This window comes from Onthophagus taurus, chromosome 1, assembly GCF_036711975.1.
Source record: "Onthophagus taurus isolate NC chromosome 1, IU_Otau_3.0, whole genome shotgun sequence".
Classification (NCBI taxonomy): Eukaryota; Metazoa; Arthropoda; class Insecta; order Coleoptera; family Scarabaeidae; genus Onthophagus; species Onthophagus taurus.
In genome coordinates, this window is record NC_091966.1 from 38,243,852 (window position 1) to 38,262,878 (window position 19,027).

General features: G+C 31.0%; 3 protein-coding genes across 9 annotated transcripts in view; 1 reads left to right on the forward strand and 2 right to left on the reverse strand.

Moving 5' to 3' along the window:
* The window catches only part of LOC111428863 (supervillin), a 133,517-nt gene that overhangs the window by 60,329 nt on the left and 54,161 nt on the right, over positions 1-19,027 (forward strand). The gene's annotated exons all lie outside the window — the stretch shown is intronic.
* On the reverse strand, positions 6,301-12,393 carry LOC111428873 (uncharacterized). Its single transcript, XM_071201584.1, has 9 exons — positions 12,296-12,393; positions 12,110-12,244; positions 11,960-12,060; positions 11,457-11,901; positions 11,260-11,393; positions 10,715-10,778; positions 7,039-7,253; positions 6,813-6,985; positions 6,301-6,758 (listed from the first exon to the last, which is right to left on the reverse strand). Exons 1-9 carry the CDS (start codon positions 12,344-12,346, stop codon positions 6,352-6,354), a joined length of 1,725 nt encoding a protein of 574 aa, XP_071057685.1. The 5' UTR covers positions 12,347-12,393; the 3' UTR covers positions 6,301-6,351.
* On the reverse strand, positions 15,355-16,468 carry LOC139432608 (brachyurin-like). The gene is made up of 4 exons (XM_071201281.1): positions 16,373-16,468; positions 16,079-16,311; positions 15,843-16,015; positions 15,355-15,782 (listed from the first exon to the last, which is right to left on the reverse strand). The coding sequence occupies exons 1-4, from the start codon at positions 16,421-16,423 to the stop codon at positions 15,379-15,381; spliced, it is 861 nt and encodes a 286-aa protein (XP_071057382.1). The 5' UTR covers positions 16,424-16,468; the 3' UTR covers positions 15,355-15,378.

A 19,027-nucleotide genomic window follows, 5' to 3' on the forward strand; every position in this document is an offset into this window, starting at 1 on the left:
AAACCTGAATATTTCTGGTTCTAGGTCTAGTGTTAGTTCTAGTTTTAATTTTGTTGTAATTATTATTTGTTTCCATTAATCGTAAATTAAAATAAAGAAATGCACTTTTTGTAATGGATATTTATTAAATTTTGTTCTACCGGTTTTACCTCAATTCAATATCATCTTCAGGAACACGTCAAATTTGAATTAAAATAGACACAGTCCCGACAACCATTTTGTCATTCAGCTCATCGCATCTCCTATCTACCTGAAATTGTTTGATTAGCACTTTTAAATGTCATTTATTGTTTTCAAACACGTTAGTAGAACGAAAAATATTTAATATAATACCATGGTCTTTTAATTCAAATTTGACGTGTTCCTGAAGATGACTTTAAATTGAGTCGAAACCGGTAGAACAAAATTTAATAAATATCCATTACAAGAAGTGCATTTCTTTATTCTAGTTTTAATTGTTATTCAACGCTAGATTGTTGTATATTTTTATTGAACTAAAAGTAGAACTAACACTAGACCTAGAACTAGAAACATTAAACCTGAATGTTTATAGTTCTAGATCTAGTGTTAGTTCTAATGCTAGTGTTAGTTCTGGTTTTAGTTGTTATTCAGCATTAGATTGTTGTATATTTGTCATTGAACTAACACTAGACCTAGAACTAGACCTTGAACTAGAACTAGAAACATTCGGGTTTACCCGTACATCTCTTAAAACGGCGAAACCTAAATGTTTCTAGTTCTAGTTCTACTTTTAGTTGTTATTCAACCTTAGGTTGTTGTACATTTGTCATTGTAGACCTAGAACTAAAACTTTTTTATATAACTGACTTTTGATTATAACGGACACTCCCTTCCCCGTACCAGCTCTTTAAATCGAGGTTTTTACTATATTTTAAACCAAATTCTTTCACTATTAATCGAAAAAGAAAAAAAATCTCAGAGTTGCAATATGACGAGAAGAGTTTTACGGGATTAGTGCCAGGGTCAAGACGATTGCAACATCTTCTAACGGTCAAGAATAAATTAACCGAATGAAATTGCGGTTAATCTTGTAAACTAAAGAAAATGTTTTAATGCCGATCTTATTGTAAGATTTAATTTGAGTTCTTCCTCGGTTTATTCTTCTTCGACGCACCACCACTTATAGAAAATCGCTGAAATGTAACGCATTTCGCTGCTGTACTCTGCGAGTACTAAGCGAGAGTTGTCAGTCGACTGGTAGCTCTCAAAGCAAGCAGTCGCGTTGTTGCAATTGTTACAAAAACATTTACTCGGTTGGTTTTGTTTCATTAAAATAAAAAGCTTTGTGTGGTTGTATTAATTTTATTTTAACTCAGTGGGATTTTATTAATTTATTGTGGTAAGTCAACCAGAAATATAAATTATTACAAAATTTAAACGAAATCGTTCAAGATTTAAACATAAATAAATTTACTAAATACATTTTTATGATTTAAATTTTTATTTTTGATTGAAAAAGCTCTTTTTATGGTCGTAGAGGGTATTATTGATCGTCTCTAGCCTCTACCACGCTGTCTACAATACAGCGTGTCTGGTGCTCGGTTTGATCAATCCCCCTTAAAATTTAGGGTGAACAACATTCGAGCTTAACATTGTGTTTACCGCAACACGCTACACGTTGAGAAAGAGCTTTGAAACTTCGTTGCGTGTAAACGTTTTTGTTGTTATAATAACGCGTGCAAGCGACTAATTATGTAAATATTGGCGTAGACTTAACGCGTGCTATACACTACACCGGCTCAACTAACAATCAACGTGTTAAGACCTTCAGTATATTTAAACAGTCTAGGATTTGTAGGTGTTTATTTAGGTTCTTATAAACACTCTCTTCACTGTTTTGATACTTTTGGTGGTTTGGAAAAAAAATTTGCGCAACAATAAATATGTTGCTAATAACAGTTTGGGTACGAATAAAGGTTATCGACTTTATTAATTACATTTAAGATACGCTATCTAAATGTTTATTAACTATTAATTAGAATTTAAATTTGTATATTTTGAGGTACCCATTTAGTGGGGAGATTCATTTCACGTTTCATTACCTAATTAAATCTAAATTAATTTAGTTAATTCACGCGTGATATTAGTTTGTGGGTGATGCAAAAATATTTATTTAATTTTATCGTTAAAAGAAATTAACTCCTACCTGAAGTTTATTTAGCAGGTGTTTTGAAATTCGATACCTCTTCTATATTGTATTATTTGTTTGTTTTCGATATGTATATCGATCGTCACGTGTATTATTCATTTTGAAATTCATTTCACAATCGGAACAAACATTTATGTTTATTAACTTCCTATCTGCAAAGCGAAATTACTTTTGTTCCGATAAAATATTTCTAAAAATTACTTGTGGATGTGGTTTTACACCAACTGTGCTAGATAACATCAGTGTAAATGTATGTTTTCATGGTCAATTGTCATGTAATACTTCGACTTGCAAAATTAAAAAAAACTTGGTATTGAGTCACGATATCTCGTTTATGTATTTATTTTTTTTTTGAGTTATGTAAATTAACTAATGACGATAATTTATTATTTATCTTTCACTCTCTATTAACTTTCTCTTAAACCACACATTCATAATTAAAATTAACCCACCTAAAAGTAAACTTTTTGTCTTTTAAGTCGGTTTTTCATTAGCAGAATTAGTGGTCTAATGAATTAAGTTACCACTTGTCATCCCCCACCAAATCGGCTTAAAAGTACGCTAGTTACTTATTTTATTCACGTATTTATTACTGAAATAGTTACAGTAGCTGACTATTAATTACCAACACCGATTAGTATCTTCCATTATCATCTAATAGTCTAATCTATTAAAATAGTTTCTATTTCAATCAAAATATGGTATGTTAAAAACGAAAGTACGATTGAATTGTTTTAGAAATTTTTGATTGATTGCGATTACATCCAGTGAGTTATTGTATTTACAATTTCACGCCTTCGCGGTTCCGAACAGTTTCTTGCGTTTACTATTTTTAGATTTGAACCTGGTGAACAGTGACATCTATGTTCTTTGTTTAAACCTTCAAGTCATTGTTTGTGGACGCTTTCACTTCTCCTCTGTACTGAGTCACTTAATTAACAGCGTGTTTATGATAACTAATTCTTATCTTTGTTGATACAAAAAACATGATAGAAATCTGTATTGGAAGTTTGTGTCATTTAGGTTGCATATATTTCATCGTTATTATATCTTAATTCAGTAAATCCTTATTATTACAGTAGTAATCCTTGATAACCATGCATTAATTCATTTTATAATCGAGTTTTGATCTTATTCAGAATCGTAATTAACTGTATTAATGAATGAAGTTAGGAAACTGAACTAAGTTAGAGGACCAAAAGTAATATCAAGTTAGAACTGATTGCTCTTTATAGAATGTATGTCTCTTTCCATCATTTAATAATCATTTGGAGTGATTATAGAGAAAGTTTTGAACATTACATTTTCAATTAGCACAATTTCTTCTTATATTCATAAGATTTCCATCGTGTACTGTTGATTATCAATAATTTGAAAATGTGTGCGGTATGGAATCGTAATTGCATGTTTTTCGACGCAGAATAAGGATGAAAGCTTCTTTTCTTATCCTTTGTATTATTTTTTCTTTTATCTGACGAAAACAATGAATTTTGAACAAATGGTAACTTAACGAGGAGCATATTTTATTTTGTCGATATTTTATCAATTTTTCAAAGTTCTCTAGTCTACATTTTTTAGAGCAATTGACGTAAATTATAAATTAAAAAGAAACAGAAATAAGCTTTGGTTCCATGCAGCCATTACAATGATTAGTAAGTATATAGGAACTACTCTCCAATACAAACTTCTTCGTAAATGTTCATTTTCAAAGATGTTTTTGCAAAAAGTTAAAAACAATGCTTTAGAAAAGAATATTGCAAGAAACATTTCTGCAAATAGAACAGCCACACTGACAATGAAGTTTATATAAAAAGACCATGTTACTGATTAAGTGAAGGAAAGGTTGGATGAATAAACAATTCTAAGACAGAAATTTTTCTGTAAAGCAAAAAGAACACTGGTATATTTTTGTAAAATGACATAAATACTAAAACTGATAACGAATTCAGACGAAAATGTTTGCAGAAAGAAAAAACAGTTGGAACTAACAAAAAAATTCCGACATTTCTGTAGAAAATTCGAAGAAAAAGAAGTTTTGACAAAAAGTTAAAAACCAAAACTGTCATTAGCAAAGAATACTGCAAAGAAATTAGAACACCCACACCGGCAATGAAGCTTATACAAAAAGATTATGTTACTGATTAACTGATAGAAAACTTTAGCAAAAGTGGTAAATGATAAGGATAAAGAACTAAATAAAGACAGGAAAATTTCTATCTATAAGAACACTGACTATATTTGCGATATTTTTGAAAAAGGCATAAACACTGCTATCCCTCGCTAACTTCCAAATATACAAATTGCATCATATTAATGATAGAAATGTTAGATTCTACGCTGATTAGAGAACAAATCAGTCAAAGTCAAATATTCGGTAAAAACGATCGAATGAAATTTGACGAACTAACGATGTCTGTGAATTATCGGTGAACAGAAAGAAGGCAAATAACAAAATTACTATAATAAAAGAAATTTGGACACTATTTGTTGAAAATTGTGTCAAGAATACAGCTCTTATTGGATAGATATAGCTACAAGGTTTTTACGCAAATTATAAATGTATACTGACCAATGGCCAAACGATATGAGGAAAAAGCATCAAGCAGCTGGCAAGTAATAGCACCGAACAGTTTTTTTACAACCGTTGTTTTGGCAAATTGCTTACTAGAACCGAACCTGACATGTTTATGCCGACTTTCGATCATGTTTTCAAAATGCGTATGTAGAACTGTTAGCATTATTTTGCGAAATATTTACTGGTGGAAGCATTTATCTTCAAAAACATGTCGATTGCAAATTTTGTCTGCGGTAGCTTCTAATATTGCATAGATCTGGATCTTGTGTTGTATATGCAATTAGATTATAATGGATATTTATTTCTGGTTTATTTTGCTTATGCCGATAAAGCAGGTAACTTTATCGGCTCTCTGAAACTGGGTTGGGTTGAGTTGCTATGGGTTAATAAAAGGGTTATAAAAGAACAGCTTTTATAATTTTTGACATATAGGATACTAATTTTAAGTTGATCTGTAAAACCAAATATACTAGAATATTGTTCCAACAATGTTCCAGTAATGGTAAGATTTTGCTTGAAAAGCTCTTTATTCAAAGGAGTAGATGTAAAAATTTATCTGTAGTCACTCCTCGTCAAAAACCAAAATATGGTCTAACCATATTCAAAACAACTATTTGTTTTGAATTGTCTTTTGACATTGGCAGAAAGTTTCTGCAGAAAGAGAAGAACGTCAACGCTGTTAAATTATATTGAAAAATGTATTGGCAAGAAGAGAATTTTACGAGTCATATAATTTATAGATATAGTCGTAATCTTGTGCTACGAGCACCTAATCGTCGGCGAAGCACAGTGTGCTCTCGATGGGTATTCCCATATTCCTAAAATTTTTCTGCCAGCCTTTAAGAACTTGTTTCAAATATATCTTGAACAGCGTTACTGAGATACGACACTCTTATTTCAACAGTCTTGTTTGGTTCCATTGAATTCTGTTGTTAACATTTTGCCGATTTTAATTCTTGTTTTTCTTTATTTATATAAGAACTTCACTGCTTCTATTAGCTCCGTGTTTATATTCGGTTTTTCTAGAGCTTTCCAAAGTTTCATAAGAGGGACGCTGCTCATAGGCCTTATGTATGCCCACATAGAGAAGATGCAGCTCTTGGTTTAGATCACACTTTTTACTTACTACTTGGGTTGGGTTGGGCCCACTGGCTCTGTACAATAAATAATCTTCTTTAATCTGGTGTCTCTCCTCTATTAGTGCTCTTATACCCTATTTATTGCTAGGATTACTACAACCGGCCATTGATTGCTAAGTCTTAACCGAAACAGAGTTTTGCCAATGGTTATGTACTAAATAACAAGAAGATAGTAGATTTGTTAATCACGCAATATCTTATGTAGATGAATCACTTAAGATTTTTTCTGAATGCTTTAACTTCTAATGCTTGATTATAACAAATATTTTCTCATCTATACGGTTTTGCCAACATTATGACTAATTCTTAAGGATGCCTTAATCCATTAAATTGTTGAATAACAATATAAAAGAACATAAAACAAAAACAATAGTTAACAACAATTTATAAAGAATAATTACAAATGTTATCACAATTATAAGTAAAAATCAAATTTTTTAAATATTCACAATAATTAAATAACTTATTTATATTGTATTGATTATAACATCACTATTTTCTTCAATCCATTGTAAATAAGATGTAACTCTCGTATAAGCTCCCGGAAAATCCACTTCGCATCCAAAACCAACACCAAATGATGCAATCCCAACTTGTATATTATTTATTAATAATGCACCACCTGAATCACCATTGCACGGTGATTTTCCGTTCAATCCACTCGCGCATATATTTGTTTCTTCAATAAATAAACCGAAGTACCACATCTTGCACTCATCATTTGTTATTATTGGAGCTTCCACGTAATGCAATAAATCTGTGTATGTTGACTCTGCATCTGATATTTTACCCCAACCGCTTATGGTTGATGATTCATCCAAGAAATCGTTTTGTGTGTCAGAGTAACTTGGTAACGCTACGATTTGAATTATATCTAAACGAATTTTTTTTAAAATTTTGTTTACAAATATAATTGAATTATATTTACTTGATAAATAAACGCTATTTTCTGGTAAAACAACCAAAGCAATATCATTTTTGTTAAAATCGCTATCATACTCTTCGTGTATTATGTAATTTTCAGCTAAAATTCTAACTTGGGAAGATTCTTCGTTGTCTCGAATATTATGAGCCCCTAAAACTGCTTCAATACGCAACGAACTGAAAATAAACTTATTAATAAAGATTAAAAATGACATTTAGAAGTTAAATACTTTATAGGACAATGTGCTGCCGTTAAAACATATCTTGTGGAAATTAAGGAACCACCACAAAATCGTGTTGTATCTTCTACTTCTATAAATAGTCCAACTTGGTGTGGAAAACTGTGTGGTTCTGCAACTTGACCACCTACCACTTTTTGTTGCCTATTTTCGTTATTTAATGTCTTAAATATAAATGGTGTATGATTCCAGTTCCTAGATGTGCACTATTAATTAAAATTTTAATTTATAAATTAATAATTTGTTATATATGTTTGGAAATAATTTTGTGATATTTACATAATACAATAAAACCTTGCTATAACGGATTAATACGGAGAAGAGAGTAAAAATTTTTTAATTTGCACTTTAAACTGTTTGAATGAATAATTTTAATACACATAAACAAGAGGACTGCTACGTCTCGGGACCAAGTGTACAGCTCGAAGGCCCGATCGTGACGTCACGCAGGGGTAGGCAACTACTATTTCACATTTTGAATTAGCAAATGCTTAATTTATTCTATTCGTGGTTTGTAATGTTGTTTGTTGGAGACTTATTAAGGTTCATAATATAAAAGAAAAATATTGATTGAACTTAGACGTGCGTCTCATAAGACGACTAAACGCGAATGTTTCTAGGTTTAGTGTTAGTTCTGCTTTTAGTTCAATAAAAATATACAACAATTTAGCGCGGAATAACAATTAAAACTAGAACTAACACTAGACCTATAACTGGAAAGATTTGGGTTTAGTTCTAGTTTTATTCCAATAAGAATACACCTAATTCTGTTTTTACGCGAACTTTTTTTACGCGAATTTGATATAACACGATTAATAAAATATATTTTATTCTTTTTTTACGCGATTTAATTTGATTTAACGCGATGCAAGAAATTTTAATCTAGAATAATTTTGGAACTAAAATTTCGTGTACGTGCAAGTATGTGAAAGCGCTTGAAAGGTATATGATTGTGCGAGCGCATCAATAGTTACAGGGGATTTCCCTAATTTTATATCATCTCACATCTGTTTTGGTTAAAATAATTACGAGTTTACAGTTTGGCTTCAATGTTTAAGGTGAGTAACAAAATCGAATACAATATTAAATAAAATATTTTTTGATACATTTATTCTTTACTTACTTATTACGTATAAATAAATAAAATTTTTATAGGCGATCTAATCACAATGTCCGCTACAAAACAAACAAAAAAAAAAGCTATTTCTTTGGAAGTTAAAATCAACATTTTAGATAATTTAGCTAATGGAGATAGTGCCACCACTGTAGGGCAACGTTTCGGTTTAAGAGAATCCACCGTAAGAACTATAAAAAAAAATGAGGACGCGATTAGAAAATCTGTAATTGCTGGGACAAAATTAAGTGCTCATACAACATCATACACAAGAGACATTGTGAAGCAAAAAATGGAAAAGGCTCTTGTAATATGGATGGAGGATATGTCTCAAAAACGAATACCCGTTGACGGAAATAACATCAAGCATATGACATTAAAGATTTACAACCAGATTAAAGAAGCGGAACCACAAACATCAGGCGAGAAAAGAAGAAAATTTGAATTTTCTGCTAGTACGGGATGGATGAATGGTTTTCTACAACGACACGCGTTACATAATATAAAGATAAAGGGTGAAATTGCATCTGCAGATGATGTAGCAGCTAAGGAATTTCCAGCAAAACTGGCTAAAATAATTGAAAAAGGTGGTTACACTCCAGATCAGGTATGGAATGCGAACGAAACAGGCCTTTTCTGGAAGCGTATGCCAAATAGAACATACGTAGCTAAATCCCAGAAAACTGCCAGTGGGTTCAAGGCGGCCAAAGATCGCGTAACCTTTTTATTTTGCTAATAATTTTTTAAAACCCTTGCTTGTTAATCGAGCTCTAAAACCACGGTCTATGAAAGGTGTAAATTTAGATACCTTATCAGTACACTGGACAGCTAATAAAAAAGCCTGGGTAACTAGAGAAATTTTTAATGAATGGTTTGTCAAACATTTTATCCCAGAAGTGCGTCGCTATATGAGCGATAAAAGTCTTGAATTTAAGATTCTTCTGATTATAGATAACGCACCTGGCCACCCACACATAGAGCACCCGAATGTTGAATTTTGTTTTCTTCCTCCAAATACTACTTCCTTGATACAGCCGTTGGACCAAGGAATTATTGCAACCTTTAAGACCTATTACGTAAAGCAAACATTTCGATACATTTTAGATAAATTAACAAATAATAAAAATGTACTTAATGTTAATGACTGCATCAAACATGCTGGATTAGCACTATCCGAATTGAAACCATCAACTTTGAATGCATGTTGGAGATCTCTTTAGCCAGAATGTGTAAAAAATAAAGATCATGTGCCTTCTAATATGGATCAATACCCTAACATCACAGCCTTAGCTCATGAAATAGGCGGAGAAGGATTTGCTGATATATCGTCTGCAGATATCGATGAATTACTAGAGGATAAAGCACTTACTGATGATGAAATCATTAGTTTAGCTCTTGAGATTCCCGATGATAAAGAATGCAGTGAAATTGACGAAGAGATTCCTACCCTTACCGCAGATGTAATCAAAAAAGGACTACAACTCGCTGCTAAATTATGCGATCATTTTCAAAAGCATGATCCTATTGAAGAAAGATCTACAAAATTTCAACGAGACATTAAATTATTAATGGGCAGTTATCGTGAATTGTATAACAGCCTTATCAAACCTGGAACACAACGATCGATAACAGAATTTGTGACTAGAACCACTAACGCGGCAGCACAGCTTGAGAAGGAAAGCGCATCGAAAAGTGATAGCAATTAGAAATTAATTTTCGTTTTTTTCACTAAATAATGATTTTTTCTTTACTTTTATTTTATTATTATTTCAACTTATGAATTATTTATTATTTTTAAATAAGTTTTATTAAATAAAAGCACATTAAAGTAACCGAATTTATCTTTCTTAATCATAACATTTTAGCCGATTCTTCAAATGTCGGAAACTATCCAGTATTTTTACATAAATACCGTATCTTTTTTTACGCGATTTTCTTTTACGCGAATTTATTGGGAACGTATCTATCGCGTAAAAACAGAATTAAGTGTATACAACAATTTAACTCTGAATAATAACTAAAACTAGAACTAACACTAGCACTAGAACTAACGCTAGACCTAGAACTAGAAGCATTCGGATTTAGCCGATCGTCTCTTAAGACGGCTAAACCCAAATGTTTCTAGTTCTGGGTCTAGTGTTAGTTCTAGTTTTATTTCAATAAGAGTATATAACAAATTAACGCTGAATAATACTTAACTAGAAGTTGAACTAATACTATTTTTAGTTCAATAAACACATACAACAATCTAGCGTTGAATAACAGAACTAGAAATACCGTCCTTGATTTATATATTGTATAGACAACTCAGGGAATACCCGAGTTTGTCTATGAACTATGAACATGGAATAGAGCAACTTGGGGAATAATCGAAATGGATTCTATCTATGAGCGATAACATTTATATTTAAATATACTGGTGTATTAAATAGATAATATTAATAATTTTGTCCAAAGTCCGTTCTAACGAGGTTCGTTATAATATAGAGTGCTTTAAACCAAGAAACTCTATCTTTAATACTGTATCACAATATTATTTCTTGACATACTTACCTGCTGTGCACAAAACATGAAAAATATCACCAATAAAACTGGATGGTTAAGCATGATTATTGTACTGTTTTAATTTAATTTCATAAAAACTTCCACGCTTTTTATATTCGTCCTAAAGTATTTTTTATCACAGATAATAATTATTTTATCTTAACCTTTAAGTACTCGCGTGGTTCTTATTAGGCGCCAACGTCTCTTATACCTATTTTTGTACACTAATTTCAAATCTTTTAGCAAATAATAAGTAACCGAAGTATCATGTTACGCTTTGTTTAGGACTTTATTGAGAAAGAACTAATTGATTTAACTAGTGTTACTCTACCTAATTATATTAAGAATACATTAAATCACAAATAAGTATATAACTATATATTAGTAAAAAAGATATTTGAGTTGAAAGTGTCATTTCTGATTACTTTGTTTCTAAATGTTTTATTTTTTATTGGTCTACATGAGATTAGATCTAAGATTTAAACGATTTTTTTTATTTATATCATATAATTCCAATAAATAACATTAAATAAATAATAAATAAAATCAAAAATTATTCGTCGAGAATATTTACATCAGCATGGCTTTCAATCCATTCTAAATGATGCGTAATTCTTGTATAACCACTAGGAAAATTGAAATTTAAACATCCAACAAGCCAATGAGGTCCAAATGATATAACACCAATCTATAAAATAAAAATTAATTTATTTTTTTCTAATTAGAATCTAATTAGATTATGATTTCTTACCTGTTTTGAATTTAAAACTAGTGGACCTCCCGAATCACCATTACAAGGTCCCCTTCCATTATCACCTGAAGTACAAATATGGAGATCTTCTTTAACTTTTTCACCGTAAAAATAGACGCACTCGTCGTTAGTAATGATTTTTTCTTCGGTTTTTAAGAGAACTTGTGAAAGTGATTGAGTTTCAGTTTTTCCCCATCCGGATAAAACAACTTTAACACCGACAAAATCGATTGTTCTATCTGAGTAAGTTGGTAACGCGATTGGTTGGATGGCATCGGTAAATTCGATGGAATTTGGAAATCTAATGAGGGCAATATCATCTACTACGGTGTACACAAAATTTTCATGAATGATAAAATTTTCGGAGTTGATCTCGATGAAAACGTGGTTATCGTTTAAGTCGTTTAAATCGTGACCTCCAAGAATTACTTCTATTCTTACTTGTCTTATAAAAATTAATAAATAATTGAATTAATTAGTTGAATTAGAAAGAAATAACTTACTTCCATAAGCAATGTGCGGCTGTTAAAATATAATTTTTTGAAATAATTGATCCCGAGCAAAACATAACCACGTTATTTGCGGAATAAGCGTACATAGCGACCTTAAAAATTAAAATAATAATAATAATTTAATGGATACTTTTTACGTACTTGATATGGAATTGAGTGAGGTTCAACTTCTTCACCACCAAATATACGTGAATCTCCTTTTATCATAAAACGATCAGGAATATTTCTTGATAATGGTAACCCAAATGGGTTAAGTTGTGATTCATCTCCTTGAATCTAAAAAAATTATAGAAATGTATTTAAGAATTTATTAATTATTTTTCTTACCTCTGTAAAAACCCCGATTACAAGTATAAACCAGATTTGAAACATTTTCATGTTTTTTTGTATTATTTGTAAACTCTTCGTCGTTGAATCGAATTAATACTTCTGATGAAAAATGTGGATTTACTTCCCTTTTTATACATAAACATCCGGTATTGTTTAAAATTGTTATTTATTAAATTATTATTAGTGGGTCGTCTAGCACACATAATTATTGATAAGTTAACATAACAAAATAATACAAAAAAAAACAGCTTATTGACGTTAAATAAATAAAATTCCTTGGACAATAAATTAATTACACAAATAAGTGTATCAATTTCATATTTATTTGACTAAGTAATTTATAGGAATATACATAACATTAAAGGCCTAACCATTAACATTTAGTTCTATAAACCAGTTTTTGTATATAATCAATCCTGTCAATCATTACTATGTATTAGTTTTTCGAGCAAGGTAAATAACTTGAATGTAAGTAGTTATAAATTAAGTATTTATACGACGATTTTAATGAGGTGATTTTAATATGGTAAGGTGAGTTGAGGTCGTTGATTTTATAATTAATTATTATATTTGATGTAACTTTATGTAACTAAAAAGGTAGGGAACATCTTTCTACTCACGAATAAATGATGGGTTCGATAACTTAACTTAATTTGTGTTAGTTTAATCGTTGTGTTAACATCTTTTTAACATTTTTGCCATCACTTGATCAAATGAATTCTTGTAGCCAATTCTTAGAAAGACGTTGTGATATAGGGAATACCACGAGAAACGAATGATTCATCGATTTCTGTTATTGTTTTCCGCATGTGTTAGAGTGAAATGGCACGATTTCACGCGATGAGTCACTTGAATTTCTGGTGGTATAGAGTATAGGAGTATATTATCAGTATGAATGTGATTAAATATGTAGTCTTTGACTTTTCTGGTCGTTCTGAAAGTTCGTGGAACCTATATACAGAAACCACGGCATTATCGGAAAAAAATAATTTCGCTATTCATCTCTTCCTCGATTTGTCGATATCGTTTGATTCGTTACCACCATCGTAAATCATACAAAATTTGTATACTTTCGAGTGTAGATCCATGTTGCAAGTGAATCATTTAAAAATGAAACGAAAAAACTTCTTAACTTGCTATATTTAATAAATTTGAAGTCAAACTAGTTTCGGCCCATCCTCAGTGACAACGTCAATAGAAGACTAATTGAGGACATTGTCACTGAGGATGGGCCGAAACTAGTTTGACTTTAAATTTATTAAATATAGCAAGTTAAGAAGTTTTTTCGTTTTATTTTTGCATACTTTAGTCTTAGGAGGTGCAAACAATTCTAATCTGGATTTAATCGTTTCTGGATGATCGAATAATTATGAGGGGAGGTGCATTTAGATGAGTAAAAACAAGTGCATTGTAAAAATTTGTCTGTTATGTCAATAGAAGACTAATTGAGGACATTGGCACTGAGGATGGGGCTAGCCCCGAAACTAGTTTGACTTCAAATTTATTAAATATAGCAAGTTAAGAAGTTTTTTCGTTTTATTTTTGTATACTTTAGTCTTTGGAGGTGCAAACAATTCTAATCTGGATTCAATCGTTTCTGGATGATCGAATAATTATGAAGGGAGGTGCATTTAGATGAGTAAAAACAAGTGCATTGTAAATTTTTTTTTCATCAATAGGCAATTAATTTCACACATAGTTCATTCAATACTGTTTTCTGATGTCTTATACTATAAAAATGTATGATTATAATCTTCAAATTATTCCAAAGTAGACAACAAATTAACTTCGTCTTGGGGAAGGTTCTGGTGTCAGTTATTTTACATTTGTTTTATATTTTAGTTAGAGTGGTTAGAATTATTTGGCAATATATTTAAGTTGTCCCTAACATTCATATCTTGTGAATGAACCTAAGAAATCTAAAGAAAATTTTAATTGAAAAATATATACTTTTTTTAACAAAATGTTTTTATTTTTTAAGAAAATTTTGATGATTTTAATAGCTGTTATCTTTTGATGATTTTGTACGCAACGTAATAAAAGTTGCTTCTGTTACTCTTTAGCCATAATCAAACCATGAAAGTCTGAAGCGTTCAAACCTTCTTTATGGCTTCTTTAAACGAAGCGTCATTTATCTACCAACTAGTACATTCGTAGAGGTTTTGACGTCAAAACAAAGACTTCTTTTTGACCGAAATGATACCATTAGTTGTAACCTTTACCATTAGTTGATATATTTTCGTTGGTTAAATACGCAACCATTTTTATTTTGGTTTCTTGGTCGAAATCATGGTCTAATAGTGATAACACAAATACTTCAGTAACCAAATACCATAAATGGCTGAACTTCTGTTAAACTGGTTTTGACATGCTTTTATTAATCTTGTTGTAAGCCTTCATTGACTTCAAAAAGTACAAATTTCACGATGAACCGACAAACGTCTGACAGTATGCCTTATTTCCTATATATTTATCTCATACAGCCATTGGTGATAATTGATAGGTTTCTAGAGAATCGGTCCAACATTTCATTTGTCTTTGGCAAGCAGTGTCTAGTCATCTATAGCAGCTATAATAATCTTTAAGTACTATCTAATCTTCTATTAGCAAGATGTACTTTTCTGTCAACAGTATTTAGTCTTCTGCCAACAATATCTAGTTTTCTACAAATAATAAGATGTATTCTGCAAGCAGTATCTAATCTTCTAGTAGCAGTATGTACTCTGCCAACAGCAAGATTTAGTCTTAAGCCAATGCTAACCAGATTATCTAATATTCTAATATTCTTTCGGTACTATCCAATTTTCCATTAGCAGTAGAAAATTAGTTGTGCACTTCAAATGTTCTTCTTTGCTCCTCGATTCCTCTTCTGCTACGTTCCGACCTCTATCGAATTCGCCTAATTAGCAATACTTTATTTTATTTTATCACTATATTCAGTTCAAAAGTATTTCTTTCGCATAGTTAAGCTAATATGTCATCAATTACTTATAACTTCAATAAATTAAGCTAAATTTTATTTAATCATATAATTTTATTAAATCTCACAAAATTAAATAAATAAATAAATAAATAACATTTTAAGGTTCAATGATTACATCACTATTATCTTCGATCCATTGCAAAAATTGGCTGACTCTTGTATAGGCTGCAGGCCATCCAGCTTCACAACCGAATAAAATACCAAATGATACAATTCCAACTTGTTTTCCATTAACAACTAATGCTCCACCAGAATCTCCATTACATGTAGAACGTGCGTCTTCCCCAGAAGTGCAAATATGAACATCATGAATAGTTCCCCCAAAATACCATACATCACAATCTTCGTTGGTGATGATTGGAAACTCAACGAATTGAAGATAATCTGTGTAGCTAGTTTCGCCATCATTAATTTTTCCCCACCCACTTACCACGGCATTTTCACCAGTTAAATCTTTACCAACATCAGACCATGATGGTAAATGTACTAATTGAATTATATCTAGAAATTAAATTAAAACTAATCAGTTAAGAGATTTTCATATTAAAAATTATCTTTTACCTGAAATGGCAACTGCTTCATCAGGTAACGTAATAATAGAAATATCATTAATGATTGCGGTGGGGTTGTAGTTTTCGTGGATAATGTAGCTAACGGCGGTTATGAAGGTTTGTGTAGGTTCGTTTTCATCTCTTATATTGTGGGCTCCAAGAACCACATCGATAGAAATAGCACTATTCGATTTAAGAAAAATTAATTTATATTGATTAAAAGATTAATTAAAATTCAAAACTTACGATTCCGTACAATGTGCCGCGGTTAAAACGTATTTTGTGGAAATCAAAGAACCTCCGCAGAAATTAGTTTTAGCGGCTTTATGAAGAAACAAAGCTGCTTGATGTGGGAAGTTGTGTGGATCTGCAATTTCTCCGCCGACGATTCTTTCGGTTGGTGCTTCAAAACCAGGAGGAATAGGAATCGAAATTTGTGGATAAGATGGATAAATATCCCTTAAAGTGTTTGGTTTAGGCTAAAAAAAATTATAATTATTAATTAGTGTTATTGTAAGAAGAGTTTTAAAATGTTCTTACCACAGCAGTACTAATTGTAGCAAAAGCCAATAAAATAATTGGAACAATCATTTTGCTTGTTAATATTTTAGGTATTACCTTTTCGCTGAAAGATCAAGTTTTGAAATGGTTCATTTTATTCCCCGCTTTTATAGTCAAATGAGAAATTTAAAAAATTTGATTGAGTATCTGATTTTAATTTTTTTTTGTGTTTGAATTTATTTAATACAAATAGATAAGTCATATCGTATTATTTGCTCCCGTTTTCTTAGATGCACCGATTTTTAAATTTTAAGATAAACAGCTACTCATCATTTTTTTAATTGAGCTGGTTAGTATTTGTTGTTGTTTTATTTATTTGTTGTCTAGATGCGGGTTTTATCCAAAATAGATTTATATCTGCTGATTGATACATTCGAGATTATTATATTTGCGCTAAATAGACGCATGTTATTGTTTATAGAATACGTTTTTGTTTGGACGTATTTTTCTTTTATTAAAAAAAATTTTAATAGGCGTGATAAAACATAATTAATTGAAATATAAGAATGTTTTATAAACAAAAAATAAGAAATATAAATATTAATTTTCGGATACTTATCGATATAAGTACTTTGCAATTGACTTCAAGTGGCAATGAATAGATGAGTGGAGTTTAATAAATAATCACAACTTTAAACATTTTTAACAATAAAAATATGTTTTAAAAGTAAAATTAAATTTTTATGAATTAACTTTCTATTATATTTAACATATAATTAATCTTTTGACACTTTCTCTTCTTAATGTTGTGTTTCTTTTTTCCTTTTCCTCTACTTAATAACTTTAATTAGCGTTGTCTGCGAAAATTTGCGGTATAATTGAAATCTCGTTAGTCGATTTTTTGGTACTTTCGACAGATCAAGTTTTCATCTTCGAAGAAGAGATTTTCCAAGTAGAAAAAGTTGTGGTCAAATCATAACAGAAAACAACGTAATTTGTACATAGTAATAATAATGCATAGCAGCTAAAAGAGAAGCCCCGAAACAGACGAACCTTGTCATCACTTCATCGTCACCATCAAATGAATACTTAATAATTTACTATCTAATCTTAAGCAATATTTTACCTTATGGTGATAGTAGCTAGTCACCTGAAAGCAGTATTTTATCTTCTGCCAGCGGTATCTAGTTTTCTGCAAACAGTAATTCGTCTTTTGCATTTTCTAAGTAGACGGCTGCAAGCAGCAGGAAGTGTCCTGTACGTACTCTTCCATCTGCAGTATCTAGTTTTTTTGCAACCAGTACTATGTCTTTTACAAGTACTATGTAGTTTTCTGCAAGCTGCAGGTAGTCTTCTGTAAGCAGCACCTAGACGTCTATTAGTAGTATCTAATCTTCCATCAACAGAATTTAGTCTTCTGTTAGTATTATCTAGTCTTCTCTCTTAATTATTCATAATTTATATCGGGAGTTGAGCTCCAACTTTCATATCATCATATTGGAGGTCTTGTGGTGTTCTCTTGGAAGTCTATTTTTAACAATCTTTGGTAATCTTGAGGCTTCCCTATGTTCAACATCGTTTCTCCATTCCCGCCTTCAACCCAACCCATCTCACAATGCCAGCCTGGATATCGCATATCTCTTTGATATCTTCTCTTTTTTTTGTGATGCCACAAAGTGTATCCTGTTAATGATCGTAACGTTTTAATCTCCGCTGTTCCGAGGATTCTTATTTGATAGCATATTTCGCTCTTCTCTCTATAGAGAATTGTTCCTTTGTGTGTTTATGGTAAATTGGATGCGGGTATTAATATCCGTTTTGAGGAATCTTGTTTACTAGCTATAACACATAGATTGCATAGAATAGATTGCATAACTAAAATATCTACATTTTTGAATACGGTATTTATGCACTGAAAAAACATCATTCTATTTCAACATCAACAGACAGTATATTTATATTATAGTATATTTGCAGACATAATTGAGTTTAACGGTGTAATTCTGAGCCTATTATTTTGTATCACATCCAAGTTTCTAGTAATCGAGCTAATAACAGTAGATTGTAAATTTAGGTATGTAATTAGTAGTGTATCTATGTAGGCTTCTATTAGCTAGATTTACTTTTCTATTTGCAGTATCTAGTCTTCTATAAGGAGTATCTAGTCTTCCATTGGTAGTTTCCAGTCGTTTGTCAGCAGTACCGAGTCTTCTGTGAACAGTATCTATTCATCTGCAGTTGTTCTAGTATTCCTTTAGCACTATCTAGTTTTCTATAAAGAGTATCATTTATTAACAGTATCTTGTCTTGTTCAAGCGGCATCTAGGCTTCTTTAAGGAGGATCTAGTCTTCCTTTGACAGTAAGCAATTCTTGAGTTCTATTGGCACTATACAGTAATCTGTCAGCAATACTAGTCTTCATTCAATAGTATCCAGTCTTCCATTAGCAATATCTAGTCTTTGACAAACAGTATTTAGTCATTTGCAGGCATTCTTTTAGCACTATCTAGATTTCCATAAAGAGTATCATTTATTAACAGTATCTTGTCTTGTTCAAACGGCATCTAGGCTTCTATAAAGAGGATCTAGTCTTCCCTTGACAGTAAGCAATTCTTGACTTCTATTGGCACTATACAGTCCTTTGTCAGCAATACTAGTCTTCATCCAACAGTATTCAATCTTCCATTAGTTATA

Coding starts and splice junctions, on each gene's coding strand:
- LOC111428873 (XM_071201584.1), bottom strand. CDS start 12,346: ATGAAAATGTTTCAAATCTGGTTTATACTTGTAATCGGGGTTTTTACA. Junction 11,394..11,456: donor TAGTTTTAAATTCAAAACAG/GTAAGAAATCAT, acceptor TTTATTTTATAG/ATTGGTGTTATATCATTTGG. Junction 6,986..7,038: donor GCAGCACATTGTCCTATAAA/GTATTTAACTTC, acceptor GTTTATTTTCAG/TTCGTTGCGTATTGAAGCAG.
- LOC139432608 (XM_071201281.1), bottom strand. CDS start 16,423: ATGATTGTTCCAATTATTTTATTGGCTTTTGCTACAATTAGTACTGCT. Junction 16,016..16,078: donor GCGGCACATTGTACGGAATC/GTAAGTTTTGAA, acceptor TAAATCGAATAG/TGCTATTTCTATCGATGTGG. Junction 15,783..15,842: donor TGAAGCAGTTGCCATTTCAG/GTAAAAGATAAT, acceptor TTTAATTTCTAG/ATATAATTCAATTAGTACAT.